A 20,999-nucleotide genomic window follows, 5' to 3' on the forward strand; every position below is an offset into this window, starting at 1 on the left:
ACAGGATAACAAGGAGGGGCGGTGGTGAGGATAACTTTAGGGCACTAGTAATGCTCCACTTCTTGATCTAGGTACTGATTATATGAAGCTGTTCATGTTGTGAAAATTCTTTCAGCTGTAACACTTATTTTGTGTACTTTTCCGTATGCATGTTATACTCCAATGAAAAGTTTACTTGCCAAAATTATATTCTATTTAGAGGAAAGGAAAAAATGTTAAACGGTATAAATAATAATAACTCTAAGTTTAAACATTTTAAAAGCAAAAATGTCATGTTATTGGGGGAAAAACATTCAAAGAAGGATAACTTACAACTTTGTATGGCTCAGCAAAGAGAGGAGAGCTAGGTGGGAAGGCGTCTTCGCCCTGCTGAATTTCCTGATTCCGCCTTTCCCGTTCTTTCATACGCAGCACATTCCGGTCTTCACGGTTCATGTTGCTATGAAGAGAACACAATCTTTACATCACAAAAAGAAAAAGAAAAATTAAATGTTCTGTATTGATTTTGTCAGTTTAATGATTCAATCAGAAATTCCCTTTCAACTTCCAAGTAATAACAGGCATTAGTGCTGAAGTTGGGTTTTGGCAATGGTTTTATCAACTAATACCAATGGTGTCTTCCTCAACTATCAGGACAGGAAATATTAGCCCAGAATATTAGGATCCACCCCATTGAAACACTTAACCTTATCAATTTTTAAAGTATTCTGCTAGCTAAAAATCAGCTAAAACTTATACATTCAGAGGGAAGGCAGTACTTAAACCCAAATCCTTAATATTTCCTATAAGCATTTCATGGCTTCCTCTTCAGAAATCTAACTATTCTTTGCCATTAGAGGCATACAACCCACTCCCACCTACCACCCCTCCCCCCAGGGTCCAGTGCTTTTCTCTACTTTGCATCTACCTTATCTTGATTTCTTTTTGTCCCAAACACAGCTTCCTTGGTGTCCATCCTTATGGCAGTTTGACCTCAGCTTTGCTGTTGCTCTAGATTCCCTAAAAAACGACATTTCTGCTCTAAATACATTAATATTTCAATTAACACCTCAATAAATGGCAAAACTGAGGCTTTCAGCAATAGAATCTAAAATTAACTTGGGTTAGTAACAGTAGTCAAAATTGTGTTGAAAAAGAAAGTCTTTTGGTGGGGAGGGAAAAATGAGGGTGTCATTTCTATAATCATGACAGACAGTTTGTTGCATTTTCACTAAGAACAAACCAAGGAAAATAGTTTATTTATAGAAGCAGGGATTTTGGTTAAATAGATAAAAATGAAAAAGGTTGTAAAACCCTGGGACCAGGGATTACCAGGGACTCTGCAACACTCTTCTCTAGACATAGATTTAACCACCTGTCCTGCTTTTGTTTTGTTTTGTTTTTTTAAAAAAAGTTCTGTTGGAGGCCAAAGGGAAAAATCAGGTTCTACTTGTAGAGCACTTCTAGCTTTATGATTCATAAGTCAAATCTAACCAGAAAATTAAAGTCAATCAAGATTTGGGGAAACTATAATTGTAAAATTAGAATGGACAGCAGAACCAATATATTCTTGAGGATTTTTTTTTCCTCCCCCAAGCCCCAGTACATAGTTGTATATTCTAGTTGTAAGCCCTTCTAGTTCTTCTATGTGAGCCACCGCCACAGCATGGCTACTAACAGACAGGTGATGTGGTTCCACACCCAGGAACTGAACCTGGGCCGCCAAAGCAGTGAGAGCATGAACCTTAACCACTAAGGCTGGCTCACTGAGGACTTTTATCAGTGGTTAGAACAGTGCAAGTAAACAATCAAAGATAAAACTTCCTGATTTGCACAATTTACTATCACGGAAATAAAGTGATTTAAATATTTTAAAAAGTGTTCTAAGTGTTCCAAATGTATATTCAAGTTTTTTCTTTTTTGTACAATTTTCTAATAAACTTAGACAAGAATATAAGCTATGTTGAGGCATGGAAATAACGTGTGCTTTCTTTGGTCTCCCTAGTACTTAGCACCATATGAAACCACAAGAGTGTTTGAATCTTTCTTTAAAAAGTACCATAAAACATCTACACTTTAGTATTCAGAGAATAAAATAAAAAAACATATATTATCTTCCAGTTCACTTGAACCAACTAATAATTGTATATCACTAACAAGTGAGTTTCAGATAGACCTCTTGAGCCATCGTGCTGCAACATACAAAGTTATTTGTATCTGACATAGTCTAAGCGCCATGTTAACTATCAATTTCCTTAACATTTCCTCAATTCAATTCCTGACAGATCTGAAAACAACAGAAATGCCTCCTTTAAACTATGATTTAATTTTATATATTCAACAGCACTACAATAATCACATAAGAAACACCTGCACACTTATTGCAAAAATAGATATGATTCTCACAATAAAATTACTCCTATAATCCAATAACAAAAACCTTTTTCTTTTCTTAAACAATGACAGTCATCCAACTGAATATTTCCTCTTTTAACAAGGCTGCCAAGAAGCTCAGAACTAAATTAACTGATTGCTTATAAGAACTAATATTCCACTTGTAGCTCTTATTCTCTAATTTTTTTCTGATCTGACTTATTTTCACATCTAATTTATCAGTTCCATTTTTTTCTCCTGTGTTTTTGCACATCAACATTTCTGCCTAAGATAAAGTTTCCCCAAACGCAGTAATTCCACTAATCTGAGCTCCCCTAAGATTAACATGAAATTCAAACATGAGTCAATCTGAAGTACATCTTTGCTATACAGGCAAAATTATTTTATAGCACATCCCTCAGGATATTTGCAACTACTGTACTGAAATAGGATTCAGTTAAAATTAGCAAATTACTACATCACAACATAATCTGTGGGACTACTAGATAAAATAATTTTTAAAAGAAAATAAGTAGAAAGGAGGGTTCTCCATCTAAAATTTTTAATTACTTAAGGTAAATTATTTTAAGTACCCATCGAGTACTTCTATTAAGTTGATACATTAATGACAAACAATTATAAACAACATTCTGTGGACAAAAAGAAATGCAAAGAAATCTTCAACTTTACTTAGGTTTGTTGCTGGTAGTAACAATGGTGTAGCAGTTTCACTGCTACAAGACTAAGCAAATGAGTAAATATATTGAGACTTTTGGAGAACCAGGGATCTTACTATAAGAGAAGAGAGATACAAATATAGAACGGAATAAGGAGAAAAAGAACCTTTGTGGATTAGGAATTAGAAGTAGTACTATGAATTCATATATACATAGAACTCATATATATACATATACATAATATATATATATGGTCTCTAGCTCTATCCACTGAAAGAGTCCAGGAGCAGTGACACCCCAGTAGAAAAAAGCATCTTCAGCACCCAGATTTTGATTTCCAATATCATTCCCCACTAAAATGGAACAGGACTTCCTGGAGAAATAGCTAATTCCAAGGCTGCAGCAGGGAAAGCACAAAGTGCGCCTAAAACATCTTGTTGTAACAGCAAGAAAATGCTCAAAAACAGATGGAGACATATCAAAAGGGCATGGGAACCAGCCCTTTTGAAGGAGCTCTCACCAGTCAGATTTAGAAACATGAGCATCGAAGCGAACAAAGACTTCAGAAGGGAATATAACCAACTCAAGTAAAAAGAACCCCTGAATCCACAGCAATAATAGCCAAGAATAAAATGAAAAGAGAAATAAAGCAGGGAGAGAATAACCTTCTTTACAGAAGAATGCCAACTAATAAATGTAGAAGAAATAAAAGAATTAGAAAATCACCTTTTTGCAGCCACTACAGCAGTAATTGAGGCAAGACTCATCAATGGATGCTAAAATCATTGGGTAAAAATTTTAAGGGGAATGGGATATTCAAGTATCGCCCTCACAAGCTACTAATTACAAAGAAAAAATCTTTAAAATAAAGAAGTACAATAAACACTACCCTTAATCAAGTGATCAGACTTAACATCATCAATAATGAGACAAACTGACATGTGCCTTCCAATGTGATATACTGAAGACATAGCACCACCTAGGTATTCTTCCTGCTAAAAATATTTAACCTGAATCTAATCATAAGTAAGCCAACAAACCTAAATTGAGAAAAGTTCTGCAAAATTGGTCTGGATTCTTCAAAAATGTTAATACCCTGAGACCAAAAAAAAAAAAAAAAAAAACCAAAAAACCCTGGAGATTATGTCTGCATTCTTCTACATTCAAAGAGACACACCAACTAAATGCAATGCACAATCCTTCATTTTCCAGATCCTAGATCTGGGGAGAAAAAAAATGGTTGTGAAGGACATTATTGGGAAACTTGGGGAAATTTGAATATGGACAGTATTTCAGATAACTGGATCAATGCTAAGTTTCTCTACTGTGATAACCGTATTTGGTTACGTAGAAGAATGTCTTTGATTCTTATGACATACACACCATACACGGGTGAAATGTCATCATGTCTGCAACTATCAAATGGTTCAGCACCCATCTGAATATATATCTAATATGCACAGATATATTTGTGTGTGTGTGTGTGTGTGTGTGTGGAGGGGGGGGAACACAGAAGGACAAGAGGAGGAGGAAGAGTAGCAGCAGCAATTACAGTAAAAATGTTAACAAGTGGTATATCTAGGTGAAGGGTATATGGATGTACATTATACTTTTCTTATAGGTTTGAAATTTTTCAAAATAAAAGATGGAAGGACAAGAGTCATAAAGTTTACATGCACTATGGGTGCTCTCCAGCATTTTTCAGCCTTGAGATTTACTATCAAACTATCTATTCTCTAGGGCTTAAAGTATTTCTCTCATGCATAAGGTGTGCCCCCTTGCACCTCTAAGTTCACACTGATCATCCAATTCTCCTCAACTCCTCCTCTGTATCACTGTCTATTATACTTGAGAAAGTGTAATACCATTCTTGGCTAGGAGGGGACACCATCAACATGCCAAGCTTCCATTTCCCTAAAGTAAATGGGCACCCCAAATTTATCTAAAGCAAGATTTAATATTTATTATTTACTAAGTATACTTATTAACTTAATAAGTATGTTGGGCCGGCCCCGTAGCTTAGCGGTTAAGTGCGCGTGCTCCGCTGCTGGCGGCCCGGGTTCGGATCCCGGGCGCGCACCGACGCACCGCTTGTCCAGCCACGCTGAGGCCGCGTCCCACATGCAGCAACTAGAAGGATGTGCAGCTATGACATACAACTATCTACTGGGGCTTTGGGGGAAAAATGAATAAATAAATAAAATTATATTAAAAAAAACTTAATAAGTATGCAACAAGCATTATATACTTAGCACTGGGCAAAGAACAAGAAGAATTTGCCACACTAGATATTAAAACTTACTATATGGCCATCACTGTTAACAAAATAGCATGGTAGTGCACAGAAATGAAAAAAACCAATGAGTAAAACAGAGACCAGAAGTAAACCCAAAGATAAATGGGATTTAAATAATTAACAAATCTAATTCAATGAGAAAAGAATGTTTTATTTAAAACGTTCTATTTAATAACAATAATTAAGAGCCAAGTACTTTTCTAAGATGACATAGTTATTAAAATGGTGAAGCCATGTTTCCAACTCAGACAGAAAAAACAGACAAATCCTTCAGCCCAGCAGCCTTACTCATGGGACTGTATCCCAAGAACTAAAAGCATATAAAGATGTTTACTGCAGTACAGTTTTTAGTGGTAAAACAACTGAAAATAAATGAATGCCCAAGAACAGAGATATGGTTAAATAAACCATAGTTTACTAAGATAAATGAGGTAGATCTATTAACTTGGAACAATTTCCAAAATTGCTGTTATGTGAGAAAAAGTAGATTCAACACAATGTATGTAATATGACTGATCACCTCATTACTTCTTTAGGGTAAACTCAGAAGAAGAATGGTTAGGTGTTGAGTACTGTATAGATAAGAATTAGATATAACTAACTCAACTAACATCAGAAAGTGTCCACTAATATTCTCACAAGCTAAACATAAAAAACTGAAATCTGAATATCCAGTTTTCATACAGAAGATGTAGGATGTCACCCTATTTAGCGAAATCTTTCTCGGCCCTCTGTAAATGTTTTGGCTGTTCCTGTCAATGTGAATAAAGAGTATTCTTCCACCTATGTATTTTTCAGAGAGATAAACCTTGATGGGTTTGTTTCTCCAATTATAAAAGTAATACTTGCTCTTTGCTCAAAAACTCTAATATGGTTAATATAAAGTAGAAAGTAAAAGTCACCAATAATTTCACTCCCCTAAACAAACGGTATTGTGAGGAGTCACATATAGTCCTATACATGTAGAATTATACTTTAACAAACAATGAACATAGTTCCACATCAATGCATATGAATTTTCATTCTTTTACTGGCTGCATAGTATTAACCAGAAAGCCCCTAATAGATAATTGGGTTGGATGCAGAATTTAGTATTACAAACATTACAATGTATGTGTGTGTGCACACTCTAGTTTAGCTTCAGACAGTTTTATAGATGTGGAATTGCTGAGTCAAAGGGTATATGCTATACAATTTTAATATCACTGAACTGCTTTCCAAAAAGACTGTGTCAATTGACAGCCTCAGCAACAAAGTATGAGACTGCCCTTTAACCATGCCATTTTCAATCCTAGGCATGATGAGTCTTTTTGAATTGTGCCACCAATCTAAGAGGTAAAAGAACGTTATTCCAATGTCATGTTTACTTCGTTTATTCAACAACAAATATATAAGCCTATCTACTATTGCTAGGCATGGAGAATGATGCACAGATGGTCCTTGACCTTAGAGAGCTCACAGTCAACTGTGAGCATTCTACTGAATTTCTCTGACAGTTACACTGCACATCTTTTTCATGTTTTACTTAGCCATTCATATTTCTTCTTTTGTGAACTGCCTATTCACGTCTTTTGTCCATTTTTCTAGTAAAGTGATAGTCTCTTGATTACGTAATAACTATGCTTTCCCAATTTGTCATATATCTTAACTGAAGAATATAAAGTTAGGATTAAATCTTAGATTAAACTGTGCATCCTAACTCTACTGACCACCTCTTCAAGTCGTCTGCCTCCTTCTCCAGGCCCACTCCCAAACTCCACCGGCAGGCCATGCCTAAACTCTCCTCAATCCCTTCACAGTAAGACACAAATCTCACTACAGTTGTCAAAATCTGTCAATACTCTTTCCAAGTCTCTTGATTTGTTACTGTCTGTTTTCTTTCATTTCACCTTGATTTGCACCTGCTCAGCCTCTCTGGAGTTTTCCATTCTTTATTTCTGTGGGGTAACTATAATAAATCTAAATAAATAATTTTACATTTCTATGCTACAGACACTGTACTGTCCATATTTTTATTTCTCAGTTATCTAGTATCCAAAAAGAGCAAAGTGAATTCTACTATGGACAACATGGAACTGCAGTACTAGGAAAGAAAGGGCTGGATTTGACAGGCAGCATCTGCCACCCATTGCAGTTATTGTTAAGTCTCATCCACCCACTACTAGCAGCTCCAACCAAGCAAAACTGCATTTATAGAGAAACTAAACAAATTAGAAAGAGGTCACTTCTCAGCCATTATATTTCTCTCAAGATCCTTAAGACCTCTTGGGAAAAAAGGAAGAAAATAAGAGAGGGGTTAAGAATAGCAATCTCAGAAGAACATCAGGAATAACTCAGAACATACAATACATGTGCAATAACTATCTACTGGATGAACATTTTGGAGAAAAGGAAAGGTCCTCCTCCCTTATTTCTCCATAATTAATATCAGAGAGGCTAAGGTATTAATTCTCAAGATGACCTTTATCTCCCAACACACAGTTCCTCAAATCATAAGTGATCCAGGTGGTTTAGTTATCAGCAAAGATTATTTGATAATCTAGATATAGAGTGGTATCCTTGCTAAAAAAAAATTCTCAAACATAAAATGTCTAGTAACCGAAAACCAACACAGGCAATTACCTCTTAATTAACTTGTTAAATACCTTAACAAAGTAATGCAACGTTCAAAGTTCACCTGAATTATAAACAGTTGAGGCATAGTAATTTAGTAAACGGGATGATTAAAAATACCTGATTTTTACTTCTGGTTGTATAACATACTAGATCTATGACTTAGGTAGGTAACCTCCCTAAACCTCAGTTTTGTCTTTTATAAAATGTCCATACTAATCTGATGGTAAGGATTAGATGAGACGTATTTGAATGTATTTGAGTATTTAACACTATACAAGAATAAAGGGTAAAACAAAGAATGAAGGGTGACTGCAAATGGGCACAACAGAGCTTTTTGGAATGATGGAAATGTTCTACAATTACATTGTGGTGGTAGTTGCACACTATAAACTGATTAAAAATCACTGAATATTACACTTAAAAATCAGTGAATTTTATGCGATGCAAATTATACTTGAGTAAAGCTGTTTTTTAAAAAAGAATAAAGGAATATTATCAGCTTGAAAAGGATCCTTGAATGCTATCATTTGTTGACTATTCCTCTATCTTCATGATCTTTTGATGGGCTTCAGACCAGTGCATTCCCTTAAATAATTCAAGATCCCAACCTTTTGCTTAAACTGCCTATTTCTCTATAACAAACAACTGAGTCTCATATCACTAAAATAATCTGGTATTATTCAAGGGATAAAAGGATATGAATGGAACAAATATTATAGGCTCCCAGGATTTGATACATTGAACTTGAACAACAATATAATAAACCAACTAGACCTAACGAATACACACAGAATACTCTACTCAACAACAGCAGAATACACATTCTTCAAGTGTACATGAAACATTCTCCAGGATAGATTATCTGTTAGGCCATAAAACAAGTCTAAATAAATTTAAAAGGACTGAAATCATACAAAGTATGTTCTCAGATCACAATGAGATAAAATTAGAAATCAAGAACAGAAAGAAAATTGGGAAATTCACAAATATGTGGAAAGTAAACAATACACTCCTAAATAACCAAATAGTCAAAGAAGAAATCACAAGGGAAATTAAGAAATCCTTTGAGATAATGAAAACAAAACCCCATATCAAAACTTATAAGCTGCAGCTAAAGCAGTGCTTAAAGGGAAATTTATAATTTAAACACTGATATTAAACAAAGATCTCAAATCAATAACCTAACCTTAAGAAACTATAAAAAGAAGAGCCAACTAAATCCAAAGAAAGCAGAAGGGAGGAAATAATAAAAATTAGATTAGAAATAAATAAAATAGATAATAGGAAAATAACAGAGAAAATAAACAAAACCAAAAATTGGTTTTTTGAAAAGATCAAGAAAATTGACAAATCTTTAGCTACAATGACCAAGAACAAAGAGAGAGAGAACTCAAATTATTAAAATCAGGTATGAAGAGGGGATGATATTACCAACCTTACAGAAATAAAAAGGATTATAAGGGAATACAACTAAAAAATCCACATGCCAACAAATTACATAACCTCGATGAAATGGACAAAATTCCTAAAAAGACACAAAATTATGTAATTCAAGAAGTAAGAGAAGTAATAGAAAGCCTGAATAGACCTACAACAAGTAAAGAGACTGAATTAGTAATCAAAAAACTGCCTACAAAGCAAAGTCCAAAACTGAATGGCTTCATTGGTGATTTCTAACAAATGTTTAAAGAAAAATTAACACTAATCCTTCACAAACTCTTCCCAAAAAAATAGAGGAGGAGGAAACACTTCCCAACTCATTCTGAGGCCAACATTGCCCTGACACCAAAACCAGACAAAGACATCATGAGAAGAAAAAAGAACAACACGCTACAGATGAATAAAAACCTTATACACAAAAAAATCTTCAACAAAATACTCACAAACCAATCCAACAATATACACAAAGGATTATATACCATGACCAAGTGACATTTAATCCCAGGAATGCAAGGTTGGCTTAACATCCAAAGATCAATTAACGTAATACACCATATCAATAGAAGAAAGGATAAAAACTGTATGATCATCTCAATAGATGCAGAAAAAGCATTTGACAAGCTGTAATGTCCTTCCTTGATAAAAACACTCAACAAACTAGGAACAGAAGGGAACTTCCCCAATCTAATAAAGTGCATCTATGAAAAACCCATAGCTAACATCATATTTAATGGTGAAAGACTGAATGCTTTCCCCCTAAGATCAGGAACAAGGCAAGGATGTCCTTTTACTGCTTCTATTCAATACTGTACTGGAGGTTCTAGCCAGGGCAATTAGGCAAGAAAAAGAAATATAAGGCATTTATATTGGAAAGGAAGATGTAAAATGAAGATATTGTATACAGAAAACCCTAAAGAATCCACTAAAAAACTATTAGAGCTAATAAATGAGTTTAGCAAGGTTGTTAATAAACTTCAACAAGATCAATATAGAAAAAAAATCAATTGTATTTCTATATAGTAGCAAAAGAAAACCAAAAGTGAAATTAAGAAAATAATTCCATTTACAATATCGTCAAAAGGAATAAAATACTTAGAAATAAATTTAACAACAGAACAGCAAACCTTATACTCTGAAAGCTATAAAATATCATTGAAAGAAATTAAAGAATATCTAAATAAATGGAAAGGCACCCCATATTCAGAGATCGGAAGATTTGATATTGTTAAGCGGGAAATATTCCCTAAATTGATCTACAGATTCAACACAATCCCTATCAATATCCCAGATGACTTCTTGGCAGAAACCAAAACACTGATCCTAAAATCCATATGGAAATTCAAATGAATTGGAAATGAACTGGAAATTCATATTCCATTCATATGGAATAGCCAAAACAATCTTGTAAAAGAACAAAATTGAAAGACACATACTTCCCAATTTCAAAACTTACTATAAACATATAGATAAATAAAATAAAATTGAAGAGTCCAGAAATATACCTCTCATTTATAAATGATTTTCCACAAGAGTGCCAAGACAAACAACTCAATCAAAAAATGGGCAAAGAACTTGAATAAACGTTTCTCCAAAGATATACAAATGGCTAATAAGCACATGAAAGGCTGCTCAACATCATTAGGGAAATGCAAATCAAAACCACAATGAGATACCACTTCACACCCATTAAGATGGCTATTATCAAAAAATGTTTTAAAAATAAATGTTGGCAAGAACGTGGAGAAATTTGAATGCTTGTGCAGTGCTGGTGGGAATGTAAAATAGTGCAGCCGCTGTAGAAAACAATTTGGTGGTCACTCAAAAAGTATCACATAGAATTATCAAATGTTCCAGCAATTACACTCCTATATATACACCCAAAAGAACTGAAAGCAGGGACTCAGATATTTGTACACCAACGTTCAAAGCAGCATTATTTACAACAGTCAAAAGGTGGAAGCAATGGAAGTGTCCATCAACCAATGAACGGATAAACAAAATGTGGTATATATATACAATGGAATATTATTCAGCCTTAAAAAGGAATGAGGGCCGGCCCCGTGGCTTGGCGGTTAGGTGTGCGCGCTCCACTGCTGGTGGCCCGGCTTTGGATCCCGGGGGCGCACCGACACGCCGCTTCTCTGGCCATGCTGAGGCCGCGTCCCACGCACAGCAACTGGAAGGATGTGCAACTATGACATACAACTATCTACTGGGGCTTTGGGGGAAAAAAAGGAGGAGGATTGGCAATGGATGTTAGCTCAGAGCCGGTCTTCCTCAGCAAAAAGAGGAGGATTAGCACGGATGTTAGCTTAGGGCTGATCTTCCTCACAAAAAAAAAAAAAAAAAGGAATGAAATTCTGACACATGCTACAACATGCATGAACCTTGAGGACATTATGCTGAGTGAAATAAGCCAGTCACAAAAAGACAAATACTGTACGACTCCAATTATATGAGGTATGTAGAAAAGGCAAATTCATGGAAACAGAAAGCAGGAATGGTGGTTGCAAGCAGCTAAAAGGTAATGGAGAATTATTGTTTAATGGGTCCAGAATTTCTGTTTGGGATGAGGAAAAAGTTCTGGAAATGGACAGTGGTGACAGTTGCACAACACGGTGAATGTACTTAATGCCACTGAATTGTACACTTAAAATGATAAATTTTATGTTATGTATATTTTACAATAAAAAATTACAGCAAGTACACAGTAAAAAAATTTTTAATGTGCATTCCCAATGAACCAGAAATTCATTTTCTATAATCCTTTTAATAAACACATGTATTAGTTTTAAAAACTTTCAAATTTGTTAATTTTAAAAATAGTTTAGGGCCGGCCCCGTGTTTTGGCGGTTAAGTACACACGCTCCGCTACTGGCGGCCTGGGTTCAGATCCCGGGCGCATACCAATGCACCGCTTCTCTGGCCATGCTGAGGCCGCGTCCCACATGCAGCAACTAGAAGGATGTGCAGCTATGACATACGACTATCTACTGGGGCTCTGGGAAGAGAAAAAAAAAAAAAAGGAGGAGGATTGGCAATAGATGTTAGCTCAGAGTCGGTCTTGCTCAGCAAAGAGAGGAGGATTAACATGGATGTTAGCTCAGGGCTGATCTTCCTCACAAAAAAAATAAAAAATAAAAATAGTTTAAAGAGTAAAATGTGACCTTTAACTTACCTCTTTCAGAATGTTAACAATTTTTTTTTCAATTAACATCTTAGAACAACTTTTCTACTGAAAAATCAAGTCATTCAACTACTAGATTATTAAACGATTTAAACTCCAGAAGTCAAAGTGACTTGAGCTAAGATTTCAACTGTTTAAGAATACAGTTTATTACAACTGCTATTAAACCGTAACTTTAGCCAAGAACATACAATGGAGAAAGGAAAGTCTCTTCAATAAATGGTGTTGAGAAAACCAGTCAGCTACAGGCAAAAAAATGAAAGTAAGGCCGGCCCAGTGGCTTAGCGGTTAAGTGTGCGCACTCCGCTACTGGCGGCCCAGGTTCGGATCCCGGGCGCGCACCGACGTACCACTTCTCCGGCCATGCTGAGGCCGCGTCCCACATATAGCAACTAAAAAGATGTGCAACTGTGACATAGAACTATCTACTGGGGCTTTGGGGGAAAAAAAATAAATAAATAAAATTAAAAAAAAAAAATGAAAGTAGACCATTATCTTATACCATACACAACAATTAACTAAAAATGGATTAAAGACTTGAATGTAAGACCTGAAACCATAAAACTTCTAGAAGAAAACATAGGTAGCATGCTCTTCAACATAAGTCTTAGCAGCATATTTTCAAATACCATGTCTGACCAGGCAAGGGAAACAAAAGAAAAAATAAACAAATGAGACTGCATCAAACTAAAAAGGTTCTGCATGGCAATGGAAATCATCAACAAAATGAAAAGACAACCTAAAAACTGGGAAAAGATATTTGCAAACCATATATCTGATAATGGGTTAATATCCAAAATACACAAAGAACTCACACAACTCAACAACAAAAAAACAAACAACTCAATTAAAAATGAGCAAAAGATCTGAACAGACGTTTTTCTAAGGAAGATATACAGATGGCCAACAGGCACATGAAAAAATGTTCAACATCACTAATTATTAAGGAAATGCAAATCAAAACTACAATGAGATATCACCTCATGCCCGTCAGAATGGCTATAATTAACAAGAGAAGAAATAACAAGTGTTGGAGAGGTTGTGGAGAAAAGGGAACTTTATACACTGCTGGTGGGAACGCAAACTGGTGCAGCCACTGTGGAAAACAGTATGGAGATTCCTCAAAAAATTAAGAATAGGGGCTGGCCCTGGGGCCTAATGGTTAAGTTTGGGTGCGGACCTACACCACTTGTCAACGGCCATGCTGTGGCGGCAACCCAAATACAAAACCGAGGAAGACTGGCACAGATGTTAGCTCAGGGCGAATCTTCCCCAAGCAAAAAGAGGAAGATTGGCAACAGACATTAGCTCAGGGAAAATTTTCCACAGCAAAAAATAAATAAATAAATAAATAAGAATAGAACTACCATACAATCCAGCTATTCCACTGCTGGGTATTTATCTAAAGAACATGAAAACACAAATGCGTAAAGATATATGCACCCCTATGTTCACTGAGGCATTATTCACAATAGCCAAGACTTGGAAACAATCTAAGTACCCATCAAGAGACGAATGGACAAAGATGATGTGGTATATATACACACTGGAATACTACTCAGTTATTAAAAAAAAAGATGAAATCTTGGAGCCGGCCTGGTGGCGAACTGGTTAAGTCTGCATGCTCAGCTTCGGAGGCCCGGGGTTAACGGGTTCAGATTCTGGGCGCAGACCTACATACCACCCGTCAAGCCATGCTGTGGTGGCATCCCACATACAAAATAGAAGATTAGCACAGATGTTAGCTCAGGGACAATCTTCCTCAAGCAAAAAGAGGAAGATTGGCAACAGATGTTAGTTCAGGGCCAATCTTTCTCAGCAAAAAAAAAAAGATGAAATCTTGCCATTTGTGACAACATGGATGGACCCTGAGGTTATTATGCTAAATGAAATAAGTCAGATGAAGAAAGTCAAATACCATATGATCTCACTCATAAACAGAAGATAAAAACAACAATAAACAAACACATAGATACAGAGATTAGATTGGTGGTTACCAGTGGGGAAAAGAGGAGGGAGGGCGAAAGGAGTGACTTCGGCACACGTGTACAGTGATGGACGGTAATTAGTCTTTGGGTGGTGAACATGATGTAATCTACACAGAAATAGAAATATAATGATGTACACCTGAAATTTATATAATGTTAGAAAACAATGTTACCTCAATTAAAAAAAAAGAAAATAGCATCAGTATGAGAAACTCAAATCATGGTATAAAATAATGATAATTATAATAATTTAAGCAAAATTTTTAAATAGTTAATTATGTAGAAGAAATTATTAAAAGTGGTAACAGCTTGGGAGTAGACCACAGGATAAGACAGAAGAGAAGGGAAGTTTCACTTTAAATATATGCTCTTAACTAACAAAAACAAATTTTAAACACTAAAAATAAATTAATAAACAAAAATAAATCGTTAACTTTATCACAGCGCATTATGTTAAAGCAAAAAGCCTCACGAGTAGAGAAACCCCTCTTGGCCTCATTTGGCAGGATTTCTCTACCCATGAGAGAGTCTGAAGAGGTCAGTTCCTATAAGGCAGGGAAACAAAGGCTGTACACCTGGAGATCAAAGCCAGTACTAACAAAACATCAGGTCCCAAGATAGTACTTTGCATATAAGGACCTTTGCCCCAAAGTTAGTCATGAGACTTCTAGAGCCTTCAGGTTTAGAATAATGTAGTGAAAAACATGGAAGCAAAGATAATTCCAAACCATTTTTGCTTTCTTCATCATATCTTTATATACTATCTGAATTTCTCATAATCATGTTTCATAAATCACCCTCAACAAGGCCCTCAAAGCTTCCCAGAAATTTTAGTATCTTTCTCTGATGAATGCTCTTTCCTATTCCTCACAAGTATTTTCATCAAGTCCTACGACTCTCCCTCTTAACTTCCACCATTCCACAAAAGACCCTTGTCTTACCGGACAAAGATTAAAAACAGAAGATTAGAAATCAGAGAGAAATCTTCTCATCAATCAACCATCAACTTTCAAACCACCAGCATCTGTATCCATTCTCTTCTTTCCTCTGGATAAAAAAGAAAAAGTATCCTTCTTTCTATCAAAGGACAATTGTGCCCATTTTGCTATCTTCTCCTACACCTTTATCGGTGACTGACTTCTCTCCAGCAACTTCAACTTCTCCCTCTCTAATGAATCCCCTCTATCAGCATTCAAATACATTCTTCTAAAAAAAAGAATGTCTTCCTTGACCCCCTATCTCTCTCCAGCTACCACTCTATCTCTTCTCTATTCTTGTTCATGGCCAAGCTTCTCAAAAGGACTGTTGGTGATTCTCCACTTCCTCTGCAACCATTCGTTTTAGAAAAAGTTACCCAAAAAGGTGTAAGGAGCCACACAGTGAACACCTGAACCACCTTAGGAAATACAGCATTCCTGGATCACATCTCCTGTGCTCTCTCCCCCTACAAGAGGTAGCCACTATTCTGATTTTGGTGTTAATCATTCTAATAAATTTCTTTATACTTTTACTATATATGTATGTATCCCTAAATAAGACACTGAGTTGTTTTGCATAGTTTTCAACTTTTAAAGAGGGTATATACGCTAAAGACTCCGAGCCCTTTTAATTTTCAGCATTATGTTATGAGGTTAATCCATGTTGATACATGTTGCTATAGTTCATTTCTCTTCACTGCTGTGTATCCACACAATTTACTTATCCATTCTCCAGCTGATGGATATTTAAGTAATTTCCCCTTTTTCTTCCATTGCAAACAATGCTGTAATGATCATTTTTATGCATTTCTCTTTGTACCAAAAAGTAAAAAGTTTTTCTAGAATAGACACCTACAAGTGGAATTGCTGGCTTGCAGGGTATGAGCATCTCTAATTTTAGTAGCTATAGACAAACTGCTTTCCAAAATGTATCTTATTCAACATTCTAATGTTTCCAACTTCATAACATTGTTTCCAATTTCCCACACTCCACTCCTATGCCAAGATCACCAGTGAGGTGCATGTTGCTAAATCCAGAGACTTTATCATTTTAGTTGACCTATCATTCAACACACTCAGCCACTAATGGCTCCTTAATATACTTTTGGCTTCCATAGCCCCAGCCCTTTCAGTTACCCCAGCACATCTAGCTCCTCCCATTATACCTACCGGAAGCTGGTGTTCCTCTCTGCTCAATCATGGGTCTTATTTTGATTCAGTCTACCTTCTCTCCCTACATTATCATGGTGTAAAATACCATTTATATGCCTACAATCCAAATACCCAAATATGCTCCACATCACACATTTTTCTCTTCTGAAATACAGAACCACATATCCAGGGACCTTTTTGATGATGTCCTGAGGAATCGCAATCGTAATACACCCAGAATTCGTTGTTTTTCCCTACTTCCAACAACTGCTCCAGTGATCCTCAACCTACCAACCAACTGCTCTTGCTGAATCCTCCCTTCACCCTCTCTCCACATCCAATCCATAACCAGAGCCTCCAAAATATATTCTGAATTTATCTGCTCCCTTTTTTCTCCACTGCCACTGTTCAAACAAGCTATCATTTTATCTCCAACTTGGACAAATGCTACAGCCTTCTAATTGGACTCCTGGTTCCTTGGTCTCTCTTTAATCCATATTTCATACAGCAGCTAAAGTGATCTTTTTAAATTTTTTATTTATTTATTTTTTCCCCCAAAGCCCCAGTAGATAGTTGTATGTCATAGCTGCACATCCTTCTAGTTGCTGTATGTGGGACACGGCCTCAGCATGGCCGAAGAAGCGGTGCATCGGTGTGCACCTGGGATGCGAACCCGGGCCACCAGGAGCAGAGCGCATGCACTTAACCACTAAGCCATGGGGCCAGCCCTAAAGCGATCTTTTTAAAACACAAACTAGATCACGTCACCCAATCCATGCCTAAAATTTTTAATAAGCTTTCCATTTACCTTAGGATAAACTTTAAGGTCCTTAACATGACCTACAAAGCCATGATCTGACTTCTGCCTATCTCATCAGATTCATTTTTTATCTTACTACCTTCCCCTTCCAGTTCCCACCAAGGGCCTTTGTAGGGCTTCTTGAACTTGTGGCGCTCTTTCCAGCTTCAGGAAATTCATGTAGACAATTCCCTTTTCCTTCAGAATACTTGATCACCATTAAGTATATACTTATTTTGATGTTCATTAATATTTCCTCTCCCATTAGACAATAATCAGGGAATGTGTTTGTTTTGTTCAGCACTGCATACCTAGAACATAACCTAGTAGACAATCACTTAAATGAGTCAACTAACCAACTTCACAGCCTAGTTAAAAAGGAGTGATTCTCTCCCTTACTAAGAAATAATACCTAGAGGGCCGGCCCCGTGGCTTGGCAGTTAAGCGTGCGCGCTCCGCTGCCGGCGGCCCGGGTTCGGATCCCGGGTGCGCACTGACGCACCACTTCTCTGGCCATGCTGAGGCCGCGTCCCACATACAGCAACTAGAAGGCTGTGCAGCTATGACATACAACTATCTACTGGGGCTTTGGGGGAAAAATAAATAAATTAAATTATTAAAAAAAAAAAAAGAAATAATACCTAGAGATCATGATATTCTTTACCTAATATCACAAAATACTAATATTTCAAAATTGAAATAATTAGTACTTCATATTACACTAAAATCAGACACCATTCTGCAAAAAATTTTAATTTAGCAGACTCAACATTTGCATTTAATTATTTCAGATAGATTAGAACTGAAACGTATTTCTTTACTCATCTGTCAAGCTATACAACTCTTATCCTTTATCTATAACTCAATTCACTTCCTCCATGAAGGATAAAGCAAAACTTTATTTCCTCCTCTTAGAGGCCAAATAGTATCACATCAATGTTTATTACGTCATTAAGCAGATATTCAGTTGTTCAATAACTACTTTGAAACAGTATTTGCCAAACTGACTACTGATAAACTGACAATTTAAAAAGATTCAAGATTCAACTCAAGAGAAGAAATGTTTATTACATACACAAGTATGCTCACACTTAACAGTGAGCATAAGAATACAAGTATTCATATTACTGGTAACCAGCTGCCTCCCTTTAGATAGTTTCTCACAGTAATAATACTAAATGCTCCTTTCCCCTGTAGTCCTGCACGGCTACATGTCATATAGCTGTTTCCAAACCAAAACCAAATTAAATTATATTTCTTGGGGCTTTATTAATATTTGAGAAATGTGTAAACCAAATTTAATTGGTTTAAACTTATCTCGAAAATTGTTGCTTCCAAACCCTAAAAGCATATGGACCAATAAATCAAACTGAGAAGTCTATTTTCATCTTTAAAGATAAATAAATTGGTGGAGAGAATGGTTAAAAGTCTAATTTTACAGTTCCTTTTATGAGGAAGAAAACAATCTCCTGAGTCAGTTTCTTACTTTAAAAGCATACAAATATCTAAAGCCCACAAAGGTATCTTACTGGAAACTTCTGTGATGTATGCATTGATAATTACTTTTATATCTTTATAAAACAAATCTAATTAAGAAGTCTTCTGCTTAAAAGTCATCAATAATTACAAGCCGTATGGAAAACCTAAGTTCGAAATTCTCATCCCAGGATTTAAAGTTGTCCACAGTTCAATTCTTAGCTATGTCTACAAAGCCCTCAGCATTTATCTGACCCTGAAAATAACCTAGAGACATTTAGATCCAGGTCTTTACTCAAACTAGTCCCTCTACTTATAATGTCCTTCCTTCTCATTTCTAAATACATGTGTTTCAAAATTTACCACATATCCCACTTCCTCCAAGAAGCCCTTCAGGATTCCTCTGCCACTAAAATCACTTACTTCCCAAAGCATTTCTTTGTATCTCATTTGGCGCTTAACACTTGCCTTAAATTAGGATTATTTATTGTTCTTCTTCTTCTATCTGCCCTCCCTACTCACCTTCAAATTATAAGTCTCTAGAGAATAAGAACTATAGATATCATTTAACCTCCCCTCTCTCCCCTCCAGTGCTTAACACAATGGCTGGCATACAACAGATACTCAAAACACTTGGTGAATTTTATAAAGGTCACAACTGTAGTGTTACTGCCTCAAGAGCCAAACAGTCAGTGTGAGTGCTCACTAAAAGCTGAGTTTCAGAATATGATGCCACCCATCTTTTTCTATCTAAAGACAGTCTCCCATGTCCTCCCTAAGACTTTTGGTTATATTTGATAACAGTAAGAGAGTAGGTCTTATTTTTTCTGCATTCAATATATTATCAATCTAATAAAAGCATTAATATTGATACTAAATGAATTGTTTTTTTTGGGGTTGGGGGGGAGATTAGCCCTGAGCTAACATCTGTTGCCAATCCTCCTCTTTTTGCTGAGGAAGACTGGCCCTAGGCTAACATCTGTGCCCATCTTGCTCTACTTTATTTTTTGTTAATTTATTTATTTTTTGTGAGGAAGATCGGCCCTGAGCTAACATCCACGCCAATCCTCCTCTTTTTGCTGAGGAAGACTGGCCCTGGGCTAACATCTGTGCCCATCTTCCTCCACTTTATATGGGACGCTGCCACAGCATGGCTTGGTAAGTGGTGCACAGGCCTACGCCCAGGATCCGAACCTGCGAACCCCGGGCTGCCAAAGCAGAGCACATTAATTTAACCACTACTGCACCAGGCCAGCCCCATGAATTCTGTTCTTTTAAAGCAATTTTTCTAAAAGTTTATCTAAAAGAAAAACAACATTTGTACAAGAAAAAAAACACATACAGAAATGATCAATTTCTATTTTTACTTAAACCCTGTATTCTCAAATGTTCACCAAATATAAGCGCTAGACTACAAAATCTACCGACAAGGTGTAAAAACTGAATGTTTCAGTCCACAGCATCCAGAAAGAAATGACCTACTCAACAGAGCACTACAAGACTGCTTTCATCTGTAATACCTGAGGAAGCCAAGAGAAAATAATACAAGTCCAAATGGCAGAATAAAAGCAATGTTATTATTTAAAAATGCTTATAGCAAATTCAACAAAAGTTAAAAAGCATTACACAGCAAAGGCTCCTTAGAGTTTACACCAAAAAGGAATTATTTCTCATTAATTTCATATTCATTTGCATACATGGAAGGCAGGTGGTAATAAAGTACGTGGATTTCTTGAACTTTATTTAGTGCCTTAGAATTCTATAAAAAAAGATTAGAGGGAAAATGTTAATGTACTGAATGAAGAAAGCATATACATAAGGCTTGTGAACTTAAATCAGGCCCTGTCCTAATTACTCTAAATTCTGTTAATAAGGTTCTACTAAAATGTAAACAAGAATATTGCTTTAAGAGGGTTAAGGCCATTTAAGGCTACTGGTCCTTAATCAATGGAATACAAACTAATAAATTACAGATGAGTTAATAATTATGGCACAAAGTATATTTACTTTGAAAGATCAGTTTGTGAGTGATAATATTG

The 20,999-nt window shown here is 36.0% G+C and overlaps 1 protein-coding gene across 4 annotated transcripts in view; it reads right to left on the minus strand.

The window, feature by feature from the left end:
* Positions 1–20,999, minus strand: part of AFF4 (ALF transcription elongation factor 4) — a 93,244-nt gene that overhangs the window by 61,697 nt on the left and 10,548 nt on the right. For 2 of the 4 annotated variants that reach the window (XM_058540320.1, XM_058540314.1), the window contains exons 2-3: positions 908–999; positions 313–439 (exon numbers count right to left, since the gene is read on the minus strand). In XM_058540320.1, coding sequence (XP_058396303.1) covers positions 313–435 — 123 coding nt within the window. In that variant the 5' untranslated portion in view covers positions 436–439; positions 908–999. Of the gene's footprint in view, positions 1–312; positions 458–907; positions 1,000–20,999 lie in introns of all 4 variants that reach the window. The other 2 variants (XM_058540317.1, XM_058540316.1) reach the window with 2 other exon arrangements.

Source organism: Diceros bicornis, chromosome 1 (assembly GCF_020826845.1).
Source record: "Diceros bicornis minor isolate mBicDic1 chromosome 1, mDicBic1.mat.cur, whole genome shotgun sequence".
In the NCBI taxonomy this organism is placed as follows: domain Eukaryota; kingdom Metazoa; phylum Chordata; class Mammalia; order Perissodactyla; family Rhinocerotidae; genus Diceros; species Diceros bicornis.